The following is a 19,225-nucleotide window of genomic DNA, read 5'->3' as shown; positions in this document are numbered from 1 at the left end:
GTCAGAGTCCAGCCGGGCAAGGTTAAAGGCGCAAAAGTAAATTCAGGGTCCAGCGAGGCAACTGAAAAAGCCAAGCCACCTATCTTTGGTGGTACAGTTTCGTGGACAGTTTATAAAAGACAATTTGAGGCGGCTGCAAAAATGAAAAACTAGATAACAAACGAAGAAAAAGCCACTGGATTAATGCTTGCGTTACGAGGAAAGCCACTGAATTGCTCCAGATAGTAAGCGACCAGCAAGATTATGAGGCACTTGTTAGAAGTATTGAATTGCGATTTGGAGACGAACACATGAAGGAGGTTTATAGGTGCAATAGCAGCAAAAAAAAAACAGGAAAACAAGAGTTGATGGCTGATATCGAATCACTGGCACGCTTGGCTTATCCGACTTTAACCCAAGAGATCTTAGGCGTTCGCGTAACGGATGCGATTATCGATGGTGTTCATGACATGGAATTGAAAAAGGCCATCTGATTGAGTGGGAAACGAGGGCAAGCAATGTTTTGATATACGCCTTATCTTTTGAGGCCGCTAAAGACTCAGCGAAAACGACCCATTTCAACCGGGGGCTCCATGTTCAGGAGGAGGACTTCACGTATATTATCACACAGGTTGTGGAAACTACCCCAACAGTCTGAAGCAATTATAGGAGGAACAATAGAAGGTAACGATCCCATGTCTGCTTCCAAGACTTCAGAATTTTTCCTTGTGATCTATGCACGTTTTGCAGTGCATGACTATAAATCATAAACATGTCACACTCCATTTTATGCAAAAGGTATTATGTTAAAATGTATAGATATAAAACTAATTTTAAGTGAATTCAATTATATTAAAATATCCAAGAACTGAAGCTAACTTTATACTTTACAAACCTGTAAATTCTTGGCACATCAAAATCTTCGGCAACGTATGTTAGTTTGGAGTGCAAGTCTCCAAATAACAAAAGTTTTGGTTTCCCTGATTGTCTAGCTTCTTCGGTGAAAGCATTTTGAATGTCCTTAAAGATAATGCAACAAAAAATATGATTAAACCAGCAAGCCTAAAACATTCACCTTTATCTACTATTTAGTCTGTTCGACCATCGCAGCACTAGGCATGATCTTTTGACGTTTTTCTCTAGTCCTCTCTAGCTTTTGATTTCATTATAATCTTTTATTTTATAATAGTCACTTCCATTATGTAATGTAGGCTTTCCATTGCTTTTTCTGTTTGCCTCTTTTTTTATCCTATTTCTATTACCTGAAGGTCTTTGTGAGCTTTGTCGAAACTAATTTGGCCCGAGATTTTAATTTGCGGTTTCTTTCACAGTTGTCAGCAGGATATTGCCATGCTGATTCTGCTTCGCGTCTCCTTAATAGTTTATGCGTTCATTGTAAGTTATAATTTGAGTCTTTCTATTGCATTTTAGTTGTGTTGCAAGGATTTATATCTGTAGCTCGTTAGCATGCATGAATGTTGCCATGACCAAAGAACTCAAAAAATGGACGTTAGTGTCAAGTGCTATGCTTTTGTCTTCCCAGAAAGTTTTGAGTTTTGCAAGCGCTTCTTCGAACCGCACCGCTATGGCCAGTTGTTTGGGTTTGGTTTCTTAGTTAAAAATGATAGTTTAAAGAAATTTTAAGCTTTGAAATCCTTATTGCTATTATCCTTATTGAATTCTATATGCAGCGGTATTGTGGAGGGTAACGTAACTAGTGGGTCATATGTTGGTTACTAACTGTAGGGTGTCGAATTAGGGCGAACAATATATTTACAATGCAGTTTTACAAAGCAATCAACTATAATTATTACAAACTCTTTGTCAAGCGTCTAGTGAGTGTGGTAGAAATATCTTGTTCCCTCCGCTGGCGAGAATCTGAAATTTGGAAGCAACGTATAAGTCTCCCTATTGCTTAACCTATCAACAGTATGTCCAATGCAACACCTTCTCATGGTAAAAGACCGAACTTGAGGGTGTGAAACCTAAAGCTAATCTTCAGGTGTCTCAAAAAATTGACCACAGGATCTGGGGCAGTCATGGCCAGTGGGCGTGCGGATACGCCCTGCTAGCTTTACAAAAAATCCTGTAGGTTTACTGTAGGTTAATAGCTTCACTGTCTTGTGTGCCCATTAAAGGTCTAAGGCTAAGGGATTAGACTTTAACCAAAAATTCTAGTTTTAAAGCGGTATAGTCAAGGGACAAGGGTAAGACCGCTTCTCTAAATTAAATTCCTCCAATCAACTTACCCCAAAATTGGTTGTGTTTGATTCCTTTCATTCCAGTCAGTATGGAAAAGAAGCTTCTGTTGAGAAGTGGGCAGACAAAAACTTTGTACATTTTCAGCCCAGGCTTACCCTACCCCAGCAATGGAAATGACATTAATGTCATAGAAAATTCCTGCAGATTGGTAGTTACGGTGACAAGTTCCCGGAGGATTCATCACCCATCGCCTGAGAGTGGCGCCTCCCTGGAAACGTTTAGAGGTGGAACTGGATAGGCTAAGAACGCGATGCAAACAAGGCCCTAGAAGGATACCCTAATTGAGCTTTTTTTATTCACTCGTGGGTGGAAATGGAACAAAAGCCAGTCACCCAGAGCAAAAAGACCGCCACACCGTTGCACAAAAAGGGCCGACATCAGTGTCCCGTTAGCTGGAGTTTCTGTCCCTGCACGGAACGTGGTGGTTATATTTTAGGAATTCGAAGTAAATTTATCATCGTTAGCTCTGCATTATGACTCTTGCGTTTAGTGGGGCTGAGGAATAACGTGCCAATACTGCTGTGAGCCCTAAAACAGGACTTGGGAATAAGAGCCTGTTCGTTAGACAAAAGTCTTTCTAACGACCAATGAGATAATGGCGCCTTTGACGCCGATTCATACTGGACTTTATCGAAGTTGACAAGTTCCCAACTGTCATTAACTGGAACTCCAAAGACTATTCTCGAATTAAGAGGAACTCTTCTACCTCATTTCATAGATACTACCTGTCTTAATCCATCCAGCCCTTTAGTTTTATGACAAAATAATAATACCCGAAGCTGCTCACTTTCACCTGCCAATTTAAACAAAAGAATGTCCACAACATTAATGCGATTCGCAAGCTGAAACATACGGGTAATGTGTCCTGACTTAAATACTGATCGAGACCTCATTGATATTCGCCTAACTTCCTTTATTGACAGATTAACTCAACAGGCTATATGATGTACTTGTAGCCTGTCTGGAAGAAACCAAAACAGGCTATATGTTAACTTATCATTCCGTAGTTGAGTATTAAGAATTAGCCTCTTGAATTACATGAGAACATGCGAAGGGAAAAGATCACTCTTAATAAGTTAATTGCCAAAGAATTATAAAAAAAAATAATAATGGCAATAATAATAGTAAAAAATAATAATAATAAAAGCAATGATAAAAGTAGTAGTAATAATAATATAAATAATAATAATAACAAAATTCGACCCTGGCAGCGCCAGAGAATGAATAATCTTTCGTTTCTACCATAATAATAATGGAAACCTAGCCTTGGAGATAAAGCATTTACGGAAGTTATGCAAATAACAATATACACCCTTGTTATATCAACCGAGGGGATAATAACAACTGACCTCAAAAATAATAGTCCCTTAATATTCCTAGGAACATTGTTGTTCCCTGTCAAAGGGTGGTATTGCTGCAGACTCATTACTAGAAAATTCCTCAGTGGAAACTGATAAAGGGTTTACGATGAATTTTTTACCTTTAACGAAACTCGACCCTAGCAGCGCCAGATAATTAATACTCGTTCATTTCTAACGAAATATTGATAATAATATAAATAAACTACTAGCAGAGAAAAACAATAAGGTTGCATCGAAGAGTCAATAGCCTTTAAGTTACAGCTGACTATTGATGGAATCATAGTATACCAAATAATAGAGGAAAAAAATTACATATATATTATACATAGAATAAAAAAAAGCAGTTCCGGATTACTGGCTATTAAAAACCATGGAAATCCATAGAATCAGCCCAAGAATATAAAAAAGCTATATAGAGCCTGTATGGATAATTGGAAAATAAACTTACTTTTCAATGGTGATGAATTAGGTTCTGTCCACATAATAAAACCAAATATACCAAGGTGACTCTCTATCTCCGCTCTTGTTTTGCCTAACAATTAACCCACTATCTTTATAGCTACATGCAGCTACAAGCGGTTTCGGGTTGGTACTTAATGTACAAAAAGTGCGTCTCAACTATTATACATGGATTATTAACTGTTCTATACAGAAACCAACAAAATTACATACCTTAATTAATAAACCAAAATGCCACGATAAACAAAAACAAAAAATTACAAGATTACAAAGAGAGTTTGTGTTACACAAACTCAGAGGCGGCCCCCGTCGAAGTCGGATCCCTGTCGGATCTGCATATTCGCAAATAATATTCAAGAGGTGATTTAATTTTGATGGTCAAAAGTAATAATGTTTCAAAGATTCATTTGCCGTAAATTTAAATTAAATAAAAAATAGTAGATTAGTTTTAGTATATTAAAACATTGCAATATTGATCAAAACGTTTGGAAATGAAAATCTACACTTTTTTTTTACACTTTAAGTTTAGAAATTGAAATTCTACATCTTAATCTAGTCTCTTTTAGTCTAAACTAGATCTAGAAATTCTAGATCTAGACTCTAAAATAATGTTAATTAGAATATAAATCCAGATCTAGATATACAGTAATAAAAATCTAGATCTAGTTTAAAAAATCTAGATTAGATCTAAATCAAGATATTCTTTTTTTAAACGCGAGTTACATAACGAGGCTTAATAAACATTACTATACCGAGTTCTTTTATCATTTCATTTGAAGAATTAATTCCATATAACGTCAGAGGGAAAAAAAAAACACTACGTCACACGGCCTAGCTAGACTAAAAATCGCATTCATCATTACGAGCCATTTATCGAGTGTTCATAGACATTGGTGCACCGAGTGCGTTCTTTTAGCATTTCTTTTAAAGAATTCATTCCATATGACGTCAAAGAAAAAAAAAACACTACGTCACACGGCCTAGCTAGACTAAAAATCGCCTTTATCATTACGAGCCATTTATCGAGTGTTCATAGACATTGGTGCACCGAGTGCGTTCTTTTAGCATTTCTTTTAAAGAATTCATTCCATATGACGTCAAAGGAAAAAAAAACACTACGTCACACGGCCTAGCTAGAATAAAAATCACCTTCATCATTACGAGCCATTTATCGAGTGTTCATAGACATTGGTGCACCGAGTGCGTTCTTTTAACACTACATTTAAAGAGTTCATTCATATGACGTCAAAGAAAAAAAAATTCCATTACCTCACAATAGGCTAGTACCGGTACCCTAAAAAATGTCTTTATTTACACGAGATATTTGAGGAGGGTTCATATACATTGGTGCACTGAGTTCTAATAGAATTTATTTAAAAAGGATCAAAGCCGCATTGTTTTTTGCGTTTTGTCTGTCAGTCGGTCTGTCCGTCATCTTGATATAAAAAAAAACAACAACTAAAAGTTATTAAAATTGATTAACCTTTATTTTACGTTTCAAAACATCGCAATAATTTTTAGATATGAACACAATTGAAAAGTTTATATAATAGATTGTTCCGGATGTTTGTATAAATAGTAAAAGAAAAAGAGAATTTCAGATAAATGTAATACCGTTAATTAAATTTTTTGGATGGTCTCGTATAAAAATTAGATGTACTACAGCCATGTGGAGAGATTTTCATACCTTACTTTGGTGTTTGGATTCTGTTTACCTTAAAAATCGGAACATAATATTAACGATAATTAGATTTTTTAATGTTTTAGGTAGAAAGTTAAATGTACTGTAAGAGAGTAGTGAGTTAAAATATTTTTCATAAAAATCCGAAAAAACATTATTTCGTAAATGAGAAGATGATTTGTTTATTAATTAGAGGAGAGGAGTTCAAACAATTATTTGGCGTTAGTAGATTTTTAAATAAATTCGGAAATTTCTGGCGACGATTTGTAAGAAACAAAATCCGGAACATTCTTTATCGATTACAAAACTTCTATGTTATGTTTCAGCAAGAAAATTAAATGTCTAAAAAGTAATTTTCAGTAATCAATTCTAGTAAATTACTTTTTTTTTAAAGCCCTGAACAACCTATTGTCAATATTTTTAAAATTTGTTTAAAGATGAAAATACGGAACAATTTGATATTGATAACCAAATTATAGTGACGCATTGTCAAATAATGTAAGTGTAATATTAGTAAATTATGCGATTTCAAACAATCATTAGGCATAATTCATTTTTTATTAAACAATATCCGGAACATTTTTACACTTAATGAAATATAAGTCAGTATAGAGATTTTGATTTAGCATTAATATGCTATTCACATAAAAAACGGAACAACATATTATTGATAATGTGTTTTTGCAACGTTTAGGAATGGAAATTGAATGTAATATAAATTAGAAGAGCAAACAAACATTTGTTGGGGTTGATTAGTTTTGCAAAAAAAAATCCGGAACAATCAATTTTTAGATACTTAAAACTATTGAGATGTTACGGGAGGAACATTAAAGGGTAAATTAGATTTTCAATAGCTTTTAGAGTTCTAGTTTTTTAAATCTAATCGTGACGGACAGACCGACCAACAGACAAAACGCACAAAAATAATCTTCTTTTATTCGGATGGGGGCACTAAACAAAAAATAAATAAAATCTGATTTTTTAAAAAAGTTTAAGGAATTGGTTTAGTACCTGATCATGTTGCGACGTTACGCTACTGCACGAAAATCGCTACATAAAAAGTCCATTTAAAAAAATGTGCGTGATATTTACATACAAAGTGCATTATTAGCCTTTATAAACAAACAGAAATGTTTTCTTTTAATTTTAGCAGCTAGTTGACCAGAAAAAACATCTTTAACTATTATTTATATTTGTTGTAAACATTTCCTGTACATTTTAAAAATATATTTGACTTTGTGATATTGAAAATACACAAAAATTGTCCATCTTTGTTAGCATATTGTGACATTGCCTCCCTTACATTTACGTAATTGTTTTAGAATTGGTGTATTTTTATGAAAAAATCGCTTGCATAATTAATTTTATAAATTAAACGGTTTGCTTTTAGAAAACCAAAAGTAGCCGTTGCACCTAAACTTTTCAAGCCGCATTTAATGATGAAATAATATTTTTCATATCTCTTCTAGTTTTCGAGATCTGAGTGTGACAGACGGACAGACGGACAGACGGACATTTTGCACAAACCTAATAGCTGCTTTTTCCCCTTACGGGGGCCGCTAAAAATAGGACTTTCTTTATAAATATAACCAGAGTTAATAAAATTCTTAACACTAATCTGTCTGGCATTGACCTTATCAAAAAAAAAAAATGGGCCGCCTAGTACTCATTTACACTTTCTGTAGCATAAAATGGAGTAACATCAACCTATATAATATTGATAAAGACACGAGAAAACTAATAACCACATTTTAATGTTTGCACACTAAGTCCTCCACTATAAGGTTATACCTACCCAGGAAAGATGAAGCCGTGGATTGCAAAGCATCTACACATTGTGTAAGATGCAAGTTTTAAAAAATGAATCAGATTTAAACGCCTCCAGCAATGATCTAGTTTCCTTCCTAAGCAAATACGGCTCCGAAAAAACTCCTCTGAACATAAATAATGATGAGTTTAATATTGGCTTAGACGACGAAAGGAATGAGATTCGCCAATGGGAAGAAAATATTTTATTATCACAAGGTGACAATATTGACTAAGCTTCTTTTTTAACATGGTTCGAAGCAGGTCATCTCTACCCTAAAGAAGAAGGAGGTTTTGTTAAAAGAATATAGAACGAGTAATTAGGACAACAAATGATGAGAAGCATGTTTTAAACTCAATGTTGTTGATAAATTGCTGAAAATGCGGAAATGCACGTGGGTCTTCTTCTTCCTCGTTCTCATTTATATATTGAAAATTTGGGTGTTTTGGGGCCAGTGTCTTGTAAGAGCCACTTGGTAAAGAATTCTAGTCTAAATCTAGATTATAGATCTGTCAACCGTCTTTCTCCATTCCTCTCTTTCCTTTGCTTAGGATAGAATATCATTCAATGGCAGGTTGTCTATTCTTCGATGTTTTCACCCCATTGCTTTCTTTTTCTTCCTCTTCTTTTTCCTGGTACTGTTCCCTGGAGGAATGACTTTGCGAGTCCTTAGGACTTTGTGATGTGGACAAGAGTTTGATCTTACATTTTTGACATTGGTGATCAGAATCACCTTTTTCTTTAAGTAATTCGTTTTTATGTTTACGTTTTTTAAGCTACATTTTCAGATGATCAAAAGCAACAATTGAATTATTTTAAGCAGGTTAAAACTTAGAAAAGAAATACACTGAGATGTCAATCAAACTAACCTGCATAAAGTCTGCAAAACGATCTCTACTGTAATGTTGTGGAGTTCTCATCCCAGCACCAAATAGTAATTCTACTGTCATTCCATGAAATTGATTATCTCGTAAATGCCTTATGCACGATTGAATAAAATTTCTTCTTCTCGCTGGACTCTGATACATTTCATAAAATTTTCTATTTCCTAGATAACTGTAAAAAGCTAGGATGAATTTCAAATCTGAGTTTTCTCTTTTAGCTTGAAACATCCATGAATATCTGAAAAGAAAACATTAATTAGCATTAATAATATTGTTACGAATCTCACTACTATCCAGGCTCTCTTCAAACTGCACCACACGACACAACGAACTTAAAGAACCTCACAACTCAGGGCTCCAAAGTAACAGTAGCAATTTAATTTCAAATATAATACAACACTGTACAGTTGGCAACAATATTACACAAACTGTCCAAAAACCTAGCCTTGCTCCGCCTGACTTCACACACCGTACTGTTTCTAACTTCGCCTCGTACTGGTCACATTGCGAGGTAACGTGAAGTCCAGTCCCTCTGACACACTCGCTCTTATATACTGTCTCTACTGGCCTTCTAGAATCGGATGGAACGTTCTTGACAATTCAGAATGATCACAATCGCCGTGACTTGCGTGCGTAATGTTTACACACAGGTCGTTGCCGAACTGGCGTGTACTGTCACTGGTCACAGTTGACCGCTCGTCCTGCGCTGGACTGGGGCGATTTGCGTCGGCTGACTACACACACACCACTACCCCTCTCTGTGCCACCACCAGGTTTATAACAATATATTTGTTTTATATTGTGTTCAGTGATAGTCAAACGGTTAATCTGACTCGATCAAATCTCCATGATTGGTTCAGTTTTAAGAACAATGCATTTAGCATCACTGAAAACATCTTTACATAACAGAGTTTAGCTGATATTATTTACTGGCAGACTACTTACTATTGCTAGGAAAGTTGCACCCTTACTCTCCCCAAATCCTAAAGGACCAAGAAAACTATAGTTTAATGCAGTTCGTTAAAAGACGTTATTGAAGGAAAACGTCAGGCTACATTCATGACGAATACTTCTCACGAAAGCCTACACCTATTTTAGTACCTAGAGCCAAGGCAAGACATACTAAAAGATCATCGAAATGATAATCTATATACCAAAACTTCTACTAGAACATTTTTTAAGTTAGTGAGGCGAATGAAAGGGAAGTAATCAAATACAATAGAGCATTTAAAAGATCTTGGACTAACTGAATTTGACATACCTCAAAGATATTGCCGAATGCTTTGCATCCACAACAGTGGATGGATTATCCACTTCCAGTGGCGTCACTAAGGGGGTGCGGCCCGCACCGGGCGACACCCGATAGGGGGTTACACCCGAGTGGAAAAAAATGCACTTTTCCAAAAATAAACACCTAACAACTTTAAAATGTGACTGTAGCAAGATCATAAATCATAAGAATGGTTGAAGAAAACTTTTCTTCATGGGGAAAAAATCAATATTCTTGTTTTGAAAAACAGTGGGCATGTCCACAATGAGAAACTCGCGAGAAGACTGAAGAACATTTATCAGGCTTTCAAATTTGGAACATTTTGGCATCCGGACTTTAGCTTAGAAAGGACTTTAGCTTAGAAAATTGACAGGAAAGTCATTGCTATGATTGACGTATAGATGGGAAAACAGAGAAACATCTTGTATTTATAGATTGCTTACTATCGCATTGTTTCTAGTAAAACAAAAGTTGGTATATGGTGGTGAATTGAAGAAGACTTTTTCATTGAATAATGGAATTGTTTTCTTGGGAATGTGGTAATGTTTTCTAAATTAGACCCAGTGCTGAAATAATAACTTATACAATTGCAAGGCAGCGATGCCAAAAAAAAGTAACTTTCCAAGCTTGTACCAAAACTCAGAGTTTATAAATGTTTTAACAAACCACTTAAGGGATATATTTTTAAGAGACATAAATGTTGCAAGGTACTCTGGTATATTACATTACACCACACCTAATATAGATCTCTGAAGTTGTAAGATATATTAACAATTGCAATGGTAATGTTTAAATGACAGAAATGTTGTAGGATATTCCTCTTTAAGTGGACTAAAAGCTGATGGTATCATTTCTGATAATTTAATACTCCTGGAAAGAGATGGGCTTAAAGTATTGATATGATGAGCTCAGGGACATGGTATTGCAGCTACAATATCAAGGATTCATGAAGAAGTGCAGGCAGTAATAATGAAGAACAGAAAAGACATTTGAAGGATGTGTACACCGTTTATTTAAGTTATGTGGTCAAAATTCTTCAGGAAATGCTTTTAGCATACATTTTTTCAATTTTCTAGAAAAATGTTTTCTTTCTTTGCCGATTTTAGCAATCGATGGGATATTAGAATTAATAATAGAGTGTCATATGAACAACTCGCTGGCTGATGTGCTCATCGTGTTGCTGTTAGACTCATGATGGAACAATTTTATGAAAGTGTGACGGCGAAAATCTTTGCCATCGCTCTGAAAATACAAACACTAGAGGAGCAGAGCAAAGACAGCTGTCAGCTGTCTGTGAATGCATGTATACCTTTCATTGCTTGACTTTCTTATTGGCAGATGTACTGAGGAAAAAGTCAAGTAAACACAAGAGTACATTCAAATTAAAGTGTTCATTATTAGCTAAGCTACTAGAGCACTTAAACATTTACTCTACGAAATATGCGACAAGTTAGCTCAAAATGTTATTTAGATAACTTCTGTCAAATCAAACTAGCATGTAATTGCAATAGAAAATACATTTTAACAATATGAAAATAACAGGAAAATAATCTTAAGATGCCGGGTTCACTATTCTATTATATAGAACAATAGATTAATACCTGAATGCACCAATCTCCTTTATACTGGGCCAGACGACAAGATATGTAAACAGAATTACCAAAACTAGAATACTACAATGCAGCAAAGTTTTGAAGGACGTCAACGAATCACTACCAACCTTAGATTTAAGCCTTTAACTGTTTCTTGCCAAATGAATGTTTAGGTGGTATGCCTACGTGGCGTCATGTGAAAAGAAGCTTTTCAAAACCTAAAGTTAATTAACAACTATTAATAACTTTGGAAAAACGAATTTCATATCAAGCAATTATATCCATTGAAAACGAAGTTGCAAAAGATATTGAGTTTAAAGTTATTTATAAGTTTTCAAATTTGAAATCATAAAAACGAAATTGAACTTTTTATTTTCTAAAGTTATTGTAGATTTTTAAATGTTAGAATAAAAACGAATTCTTTTCAAGTGTTTGTACCGGTCAATATAGTTTTAGTAAAGTCGCATTTTTTCTTTAGTCGTCCTCAGGAAACTACCATTATATGTGACTATAATGTTAAAAGGTTTCCGTTAAAAGCTGTTTAATGTTTACTAAGGAAAGCTTGTTCACTGGATGTTTAATTTGTTTCTAATTTTAAAACCTTAGATGTTAATATATGTAGGCCTAATAATTAACGATAAAATCTCAGAGACAAACACTAATTAAAATAAAATCGATACTTATTTTAACGTTGTGTAGCAGCAATCAACGAACTGTTGTTTTTTTTTCTAATAAAAAACTGAACAATGATAGTTTTTTTTCGGAAGAATAAGTGAAACGCTGGGGGGGGGGGGGAGGATAACCCTGATCTTACCGCACCGGGTGACACCCATCCCAGTGACGCCACTGTCCACTTCTGATTACACCCCAACGATCCATAAAGTAAAATTCAGGGAAAAAAAGTATCCCATCAAATTCGTTTTAGAGAACAGTGGTAAATTTAATAAGCCATTCTCAGTTTAGGAGTATGATAAATAACCTGGGCAAGATGAAATTCGCTACCAGTTCTTTAAAAATATGTAGATCCTTCCTTACCCCTACTAAAGTATAAAACAGTATATGGAAATCAGTTGATTTTCTAAACCATTCCTTAAGTCTAAAATAGATAGATCATACCCAACTAATCTTCATCCAATAGCATTAACATGCTGCATGTTAAAAAATACTATGAAAAAGATTTTCCACTATATGCAGGTTTGTTCCCTCTAGAAAAACACGATACTCTCAAACTTGATATAAGTTGTGATTCCGGCATGGAGAAACCACAACATACAACATTGTAAGGTCACGGATGCTTATGTTATGCAAGAACACCTGGTAGTTGTAGTATTTGGTATAAAATATGCCTGGAAGCTTGACATTCTGCGCTATTTGAGCTTATTGGGCTAGTGGGACTCCTTTCGTTCTTATGATAATTATGAGTAGGAGATTGTTGTACCTCAAACATCGCATCAGTTACTCTGTTTCACATTACAATGAACAATATTATAAAGGCTATCTCAGCAGACGTAAAGTTATCTTTCTATGTTGATCAATTTGTAATAATCACGTATGGCAAGAACATGCAGATACATCATAACAAATTCTAAATTGTATGAATGATAATAGTTTAATTTATCTAATTTAATAGCAGTAACCAAGCATACTGCAACGTAAAAGAAACCCATCTAATTTGATTCAATCCATGCTTAACTATGAATCTTGTAATACATAAAGCAGAAAAATAATGTTAGATCAAATTTAAAATCCCGCCCTTAGGTTCAGTTTTGGCGCATTTAGAACTTCACCAAACCCGAGTATCCACGAGAGAGTAAGAGAACTTTCCATGGAACTCAGAATGGAAAGAGTGCTTTGTAGCAGAACTGTGCTTTTATTCCTTTAGCAGTATAGTGGATAGTAGGTAATAATATTTTGATATTGTACTAAGCTGTGTGGTTAACATTTTAATTACCTAATTACTTTATGCGGAAATATTTTAGATGAAGATTTCAAGTATTGTAAACACGAAGAAATCACAAATCATCATCATTAAACTCCATTTGAGCGAGGGCTTCAGAGGCTCCAATCCTCCCATGCCTAAGCCCTTGACAGAAACCCTGATGTTTTGAATAGTGCAGACATGTCATCATTCAGGTCGAGCAGTTTTGGTTTCCCAGACCAGTCGAGACGGAGATTAGCATATCTAGGGCAGTCAAACAGAATACGAGACACTGTTTTCTCTTCTTCCCCGCAGCGGGGACAACTTGAGTCAAAATTTGGCAGTAGCCGTGAGAAATATGAGTCAAAGGATAGTGACCTGTCCTGCACTGTGCTTGCTCAGGCATGCACAGCCTCCAACACGGGGAAATGCGGTCAGGGCGTCTAATGTGCTCCACGGGCATTTTGGGACTTGCCTCAGCACTCAAACTACTGTTCCGTTTCTTTTTTTGGGATTAAAGCCAGAGTTTGATAAAACTCACAGCCTTCTTGGTGGGTGGTGTTTACCCTTACAATAGGCCAATGAGTCTGCAATGGTGTTGCCAGTCGCACCTATGTAACTCGGTACCCACTTGCATTGTTACAGGGGTGGCATAGCATTGCTTTATGTTGTTATAGGGGGGTCATGGTCCAGGGCTTTGCAAAGCCTGTAGTACAGGTTTTGATTCAATGACAACGACAATCTATGTTGCCCTCAAATGTCCATGGCCTCGCATTAAAACTGCAAACACTTCCAGAGGTTCCAAAGATTTGGACCTGAACCAGAGTTTTAAAAAATTGATGTAGGCTCCAAAGCCTGCTCCTCAATAGCTTATCGATGCCGACCCATCAGTATATGCATAAATGGAACTGGGTTTGAAGGCATTAATTGTCTTAAGTACTGCATTTGAAGGTTGTTAGATGAAAGACCTAGCTAAGTGGCGTTAGAGTATACTAGTTTCAAGCAGTGTCGATCACAAAGGGGGAAGACAATGAAAATAGTGTAATGTTTTGTTGTTGGAAGCGCGGTGGCTGAACGGTAAAGCGCTTGGCTTCCGAACCGGGGTTCGAATCCTGGTGAAGACTGGGATTTATAATTCCGGGATCTTCGGCGCCTCTGAGTTCACCCAGCTCTAATGGGTACCTGACGTTGTGCTGGCCACATGACACCCTCGTTAACCGTAGGCCACAGAATCTGCCCTATAGACCACAAGGTCTGAAAGTTTGCATCTCCAACTATCATCTAGTTTCCTAGCTGGGAAGTATTCTTCCAGCCTTTATACCGCTCAAAGAAATTCAGTATTGACCGTTCCCTCCTAAGGTTTAGTGGACCAACATTAGTCATTATTTCAGCTGCATTTACTGGGCTTATCCTAAAGATTCCACAGACAAATCTTAATGCATGGGACTGTACATTATTTAGCTATTCAAAAGCTGTCATAGAGTCATAGATTCCTAGACTACAGTCTATCTATGATCGGACTTCTCCTAAATACACTGGTTGAAGACTGCTCGGGCACAATGCACAGTTTTCGACTTCCTCTATGTGCTCAACATTATTCGTTTGCGATCTAAAGTTACACCAAGGTCAATAAATAGCTGCTCCAAGCTGAGAGCCTCGCCGTGAAGGGAGAGTCAGGAAAATGTCGTACATCTTATAAAGCGAACCAGGCCGCCATACTTTATCATATGCCTGTTTTTTAATCAATTAAGACTGCGTGTGTGCTTTCGGTCCTTTGGAATCCATCTTCTAAAAATAGAAACTATTGACTAAGTTTAGACCTTTTAAAGTTAATGCATAATCGGACATATACAGAATCTATGTTGTTCGATGATGTCGCTAAGAAGTTTCAACACTTAACAAAATAATACTGTCATAAGTATAAAGGAACGCAGGTATGTCAAAGCCATAGACTTATATATATTACCCTAGACTGGACATGGAGACTTTTTAACACTACAAAAAATGTCGTGAAAATTTTTTTGAAAGTTGGATCAAGGCGTTATTTTGTAAAGTAGTTATAAGAAGTAGAGTTCTTGTTTTTTTCAACCCTAAACTATGTAACATATAATTTAATTTTTTAGATCTAGTAATTGAACATTAACAATAAGAGTACTCTCGTCTCATAATTATTATATTGCGATTTTTAGATACGTAATCTAGAAAGATCTAGGTAATCAATCTATTCCAATGTACATAAGATGATTTAATTCAACATGAATTATTTCGATCTAGGATTTTTGAAACATTATCTCAATGGAAAGAAACAGGAAGTGGCTTTGTTTCATGTATTTGCGTCAATATCCGAGAAATGATTTTGCATTATTCCTAAACTTTGAAAACTAAAGATAATTACTTTTCTAAGATTGATTGGGGCGACTCTCCTTAGAGCTTAAGAAAGAGTTTACGTACATAAATATATATATGTATAGGTTTGTGAATCGATCAGTCGCGGATAAGAATTTATTTCCGGTTTCCAGTCTAGTATAATATATAAGTCTATGGTCAAAACATTATAAATATTAAAATAGCTAGCTAATCGACCTATTTTTTTTTAAATCAAAACATTTTATATAGGCCCATATTTAGATATAGAAACTATTACAATGGATTAACATCAATGTAGATTTATATCTAATCAAGATCTCTGATATTTAAAGCTAATAGGCCTATTTACTTAGATCTTATATAGGTTACTATAAGAAGTAGATGGTTAAAATCATGGTTTACCCATGCAAAGAATGATTGTGTATAGGTGTGATTGTTAAAAAAGCATTTTTTTTATTTCATGTAGATCTAGAATCTAAAAAATATGAATGCCATAGTAGCCTAGTCAATGACTAAGCATTTTGAACTCGTATTTTATGTTGATATATTTAATATCCCCCATATAGAGTATCATCTTAGCTTTTTGCCGTGTCAAATTATATTGGTATAATTTTCCACACGTTATAAACTTTTTACACTGTAGTTGTGTATAGATGTGTTAGATAGCTAGTTTAGTTAGTTGGGTTACGCACTTAAATGTACTGACAGTGAACGGATATTTTAGAATGACGACATAGACTTTGGGGTTAGAGGTTAAGATTGACTTATAGAATCAGTTACTGCTAGACTCTTAAGGGGTAAACGTCATGTTAAAGACGGACTAGACTGTGGCCCATTCTGTAATAAACGTTTGTTTGAAGTTGGTCATTGAGTCTGTGTTCCTGTTAGTACCGTATCTATATTTGTGACGGTGTGCATGATTTCAAGAACTCGCGATTGAAATACGTCAAACAAGGTACACACGCATCTAGGATAAATAATCATCTTTAGAAATACTTCAGTTACATTTGATCACACATGCATCCGTTACAGATGTAACTATGTTGTTAAGAGGTCTAATTGCGAATAAGAAAATCCGAGAGAATGAAGAATATTGAAAATAGAGACTTAAAATAATACCAAATTTGTAGTTGTATTATGCATTAAAAAGCACATTGTAAAGTTATGTGTATTATTATGTAGTTTATTAATTCATTAATACGTCTTTACTAAATGCGCGATATCATGACATCTAATGTTAATTTCATTAGTATCACTACGCGGCGCATGGAAAGCGATAGCAATATTATGAATGGAGTCAATAAAATGTATAAAAAACACAACTAAAGCTATTCGTCATTATAGCGAATTTATGTTAAAATGTTTTTGAAACACAAATTTAAAGGTTAATTTGATTAAATAATGGTATGTCCATAGGTAAAAGTAAAAACTATCTTTGCAAACATTATATCTATCTTAAAATTAGATCTACACATTTAGCATCAGTAGATCCATCTTAAAATTAGATCTACACATTTAGCATCAGTAGATCCATCTTAAAATTAGATCTACACATTTAGCATCAGTAGATCCATCTTAAAATTAGATCTACACATTTAGCATCAGTAGATCCATCTTAAAATTAGATCTACACATTTAGCCTTCATGCGATCTTCTGTTCTGCGTGACCCTTCGGTAGTGTCAAATGAAAGAAGCGATAACATGATGGAGCTATTAAAAAGTACGTCTAGACGTCTAAATTCGCAGACGAAATTTATTTAAAATTGTTTTTAAAACATAAATTTGTGGGTCAATTTTATTAAATGAAAAATTAAATGAATGGACTATATTTTTGTCTTTTCATATGTTAAAGTAAAAAAAAAACAAACTATCTTTGCAAAGTGTAGTTCTTAGAATTAAATTTGGATGTAGTCTTCGCGACATTCTATGCTCTGCGCATGCATGACCTTTCAGTATCGGCTCACATAAAAATGAGTATATGACCTAGACCCATGAAGTTATAATACGTTCATAGAGCTGGACAATTTTTTTTTTCTTTGGGGGGGGGGATTTGTTCTCACTTGTTTTAGGGCTACTTTACATGTGTTAATTTTCCCGTTTGCATCCAAGGAACATTTATGTCAAGTTATATCAAGATTGTTGAAATAGTTTTGATTTCGATTTGGGACATACATACTTGCATACATACATATACGTTACTTTCTGCTTTATATATTAGATATTACGATTCTCACTATTCAGACTCTCTATAAACTACACCAACTCCAAGAGCATTACAACTCAGGTCTCCAAAATATCGCCAATCTTTGATGTTCAATACTGTACAATTGGCAACATGTAACAATGACTGCACAAATGTTTCACCCTTATCAACCTTATCACCCTTATCAACCTTATCACCCTTATCAACCTTAACGCCGTATCAACGCCAAAGGTTTCCAAACCAAAAGAAATGAATGACTATAGACCTGTTTCAATTACTTCCATTGTGTCTAAATATTTAGAAAAATTGGTTAAAATGTTTCTTCTAAATGATCTTTGTAATAAGTTAGAGCCTTTACAATTTGCTTACCAAAAGGGTAAAGGTGTAGACGATGCCATCCTAAATATTTTAAATTGTGTCTACAAACATCTGGACTTACCGAACACTTATGTAAGATTGTTCTTTATTGATTTCTCATCAGCTTTTAACACTATACAACTTCATTTACTCATTGAAAAGATGAAAGCGTTGAAGATTAGTCCATACATAATACTATGGGCTAATGAATTTTTGACCCAGAGATCTCAGAGGGTGAACGCATAGTTAACACAGGGGCGCCCCAGGGGGCTGTGACATCGCCATTGTGGTTCATTTTGTACACCAATGATTTTCAATCCGATAGTCCTTTTTGCTCCTTCACTAAATTCGCTGATGATGCGGCTCTTCTTGCCCTGCTCTCTGAGAGCTCAGACGTAAATGAGTATTTCAAAGAAATAGAACACATTGAAAAATACCGTAAAGATAATTTTTTATTATTAAATGTAAAAATGATATTGTTTCTGTAGCTGGAGAGACTATTGAAATTGTGCAAACCTTTAAATACCTTGGTACTATCCTAGACAATAAACTAAATTTTACTGCAAATACTGATTACATCAGCATAAAAGGGCAGCAAAGATTGCGATTACTAAGAAAACTGTCGTCGTTTAATGTTCTCTAAAAGGCCTTGGCTATGTTTTATCACGCTCATATCTGCAATATTTTAAGTTTCAATATCACTGCCTGGTATGGCAATCTGAGCATTAAAAATAAAAATAAACTTTATAGAATCCTAAATGCTGCTGGTAAAATCATTGGCAAAAAACAAACCCCATTTGGGCAGTTGTTTGATACAAACCTCTATAAAAAGCTAACAAGATCCTCGAAATAAAGAATCACCCTTTGCGTCAGGATTTTGTGATTTTATCATCACAAAAGAGATACAAGACACCGATAGCAAAGACAAACAGACACAAACACTCTTTTGTCCCCCTGGCAATCAAATCATTAAATAAGAACAATCTGGTATAAACTTTGTCACATGTAAATTATGAGAGAGTCTAGTGTGAATTTACACTTTGGTTTCTTATAGTTATAATGTTTTTTTGTTTGGTGTAATGCAC

At 35.0% G+C, this 19,225-nt stretch overlaps 1 protein-coding gene across 7 annotated transcripts in view; it reads right to left on the bottom strand.

Moving 5' to 3' along the window:
* LOC106077516 (acidic mammalian chitinase-like) overlaps positions 1 to 19,225 on the bottom strand; it is an 80,677-nt gene that overhangs the window by 38,599 nt on the left and 22,853 nt on the right. For all 7 annotated transcript variants that reach the window (XM_013238255.2, XM_056033832.1, XM_056033829.1 and 4 more), the window contains exons 4-5: positions 8,419 to 8,671; positions 875 to 999 (exon numbers count right to left, since the gene is read on the bottom strand). In XM_013238255.2, the coding sequence (XP_013093709.2) occupies positions 875 to 999; positions 8,419 to 8,671 (378 nt within the window). The remainder of the gene's footprint in view (positions 1 to 874; positions 1,000 to 8,418; positions 8,672 to 19,225) is intronic.

This window comes from Biomphalaria glabrata, chromosome 6, assembly GCF_947242115.1.
Source record: "Biomphalaria glabrata chromosome 6, xgBioGlab47.1, whole genome shotgun sequence".
Taxonomy (NCBI): domain Eukaryota; kingdom Metazoa; phylum Mollusca; class Gastropoda; family Planorbidae; genus Biomphalaria; species Biomphalaria glabrata.
The sequence above is the reverse complement of the archived record's forward strand: the minus strand, read 5'-3'. Positions and strand labels throughout refer to the sequence as shown.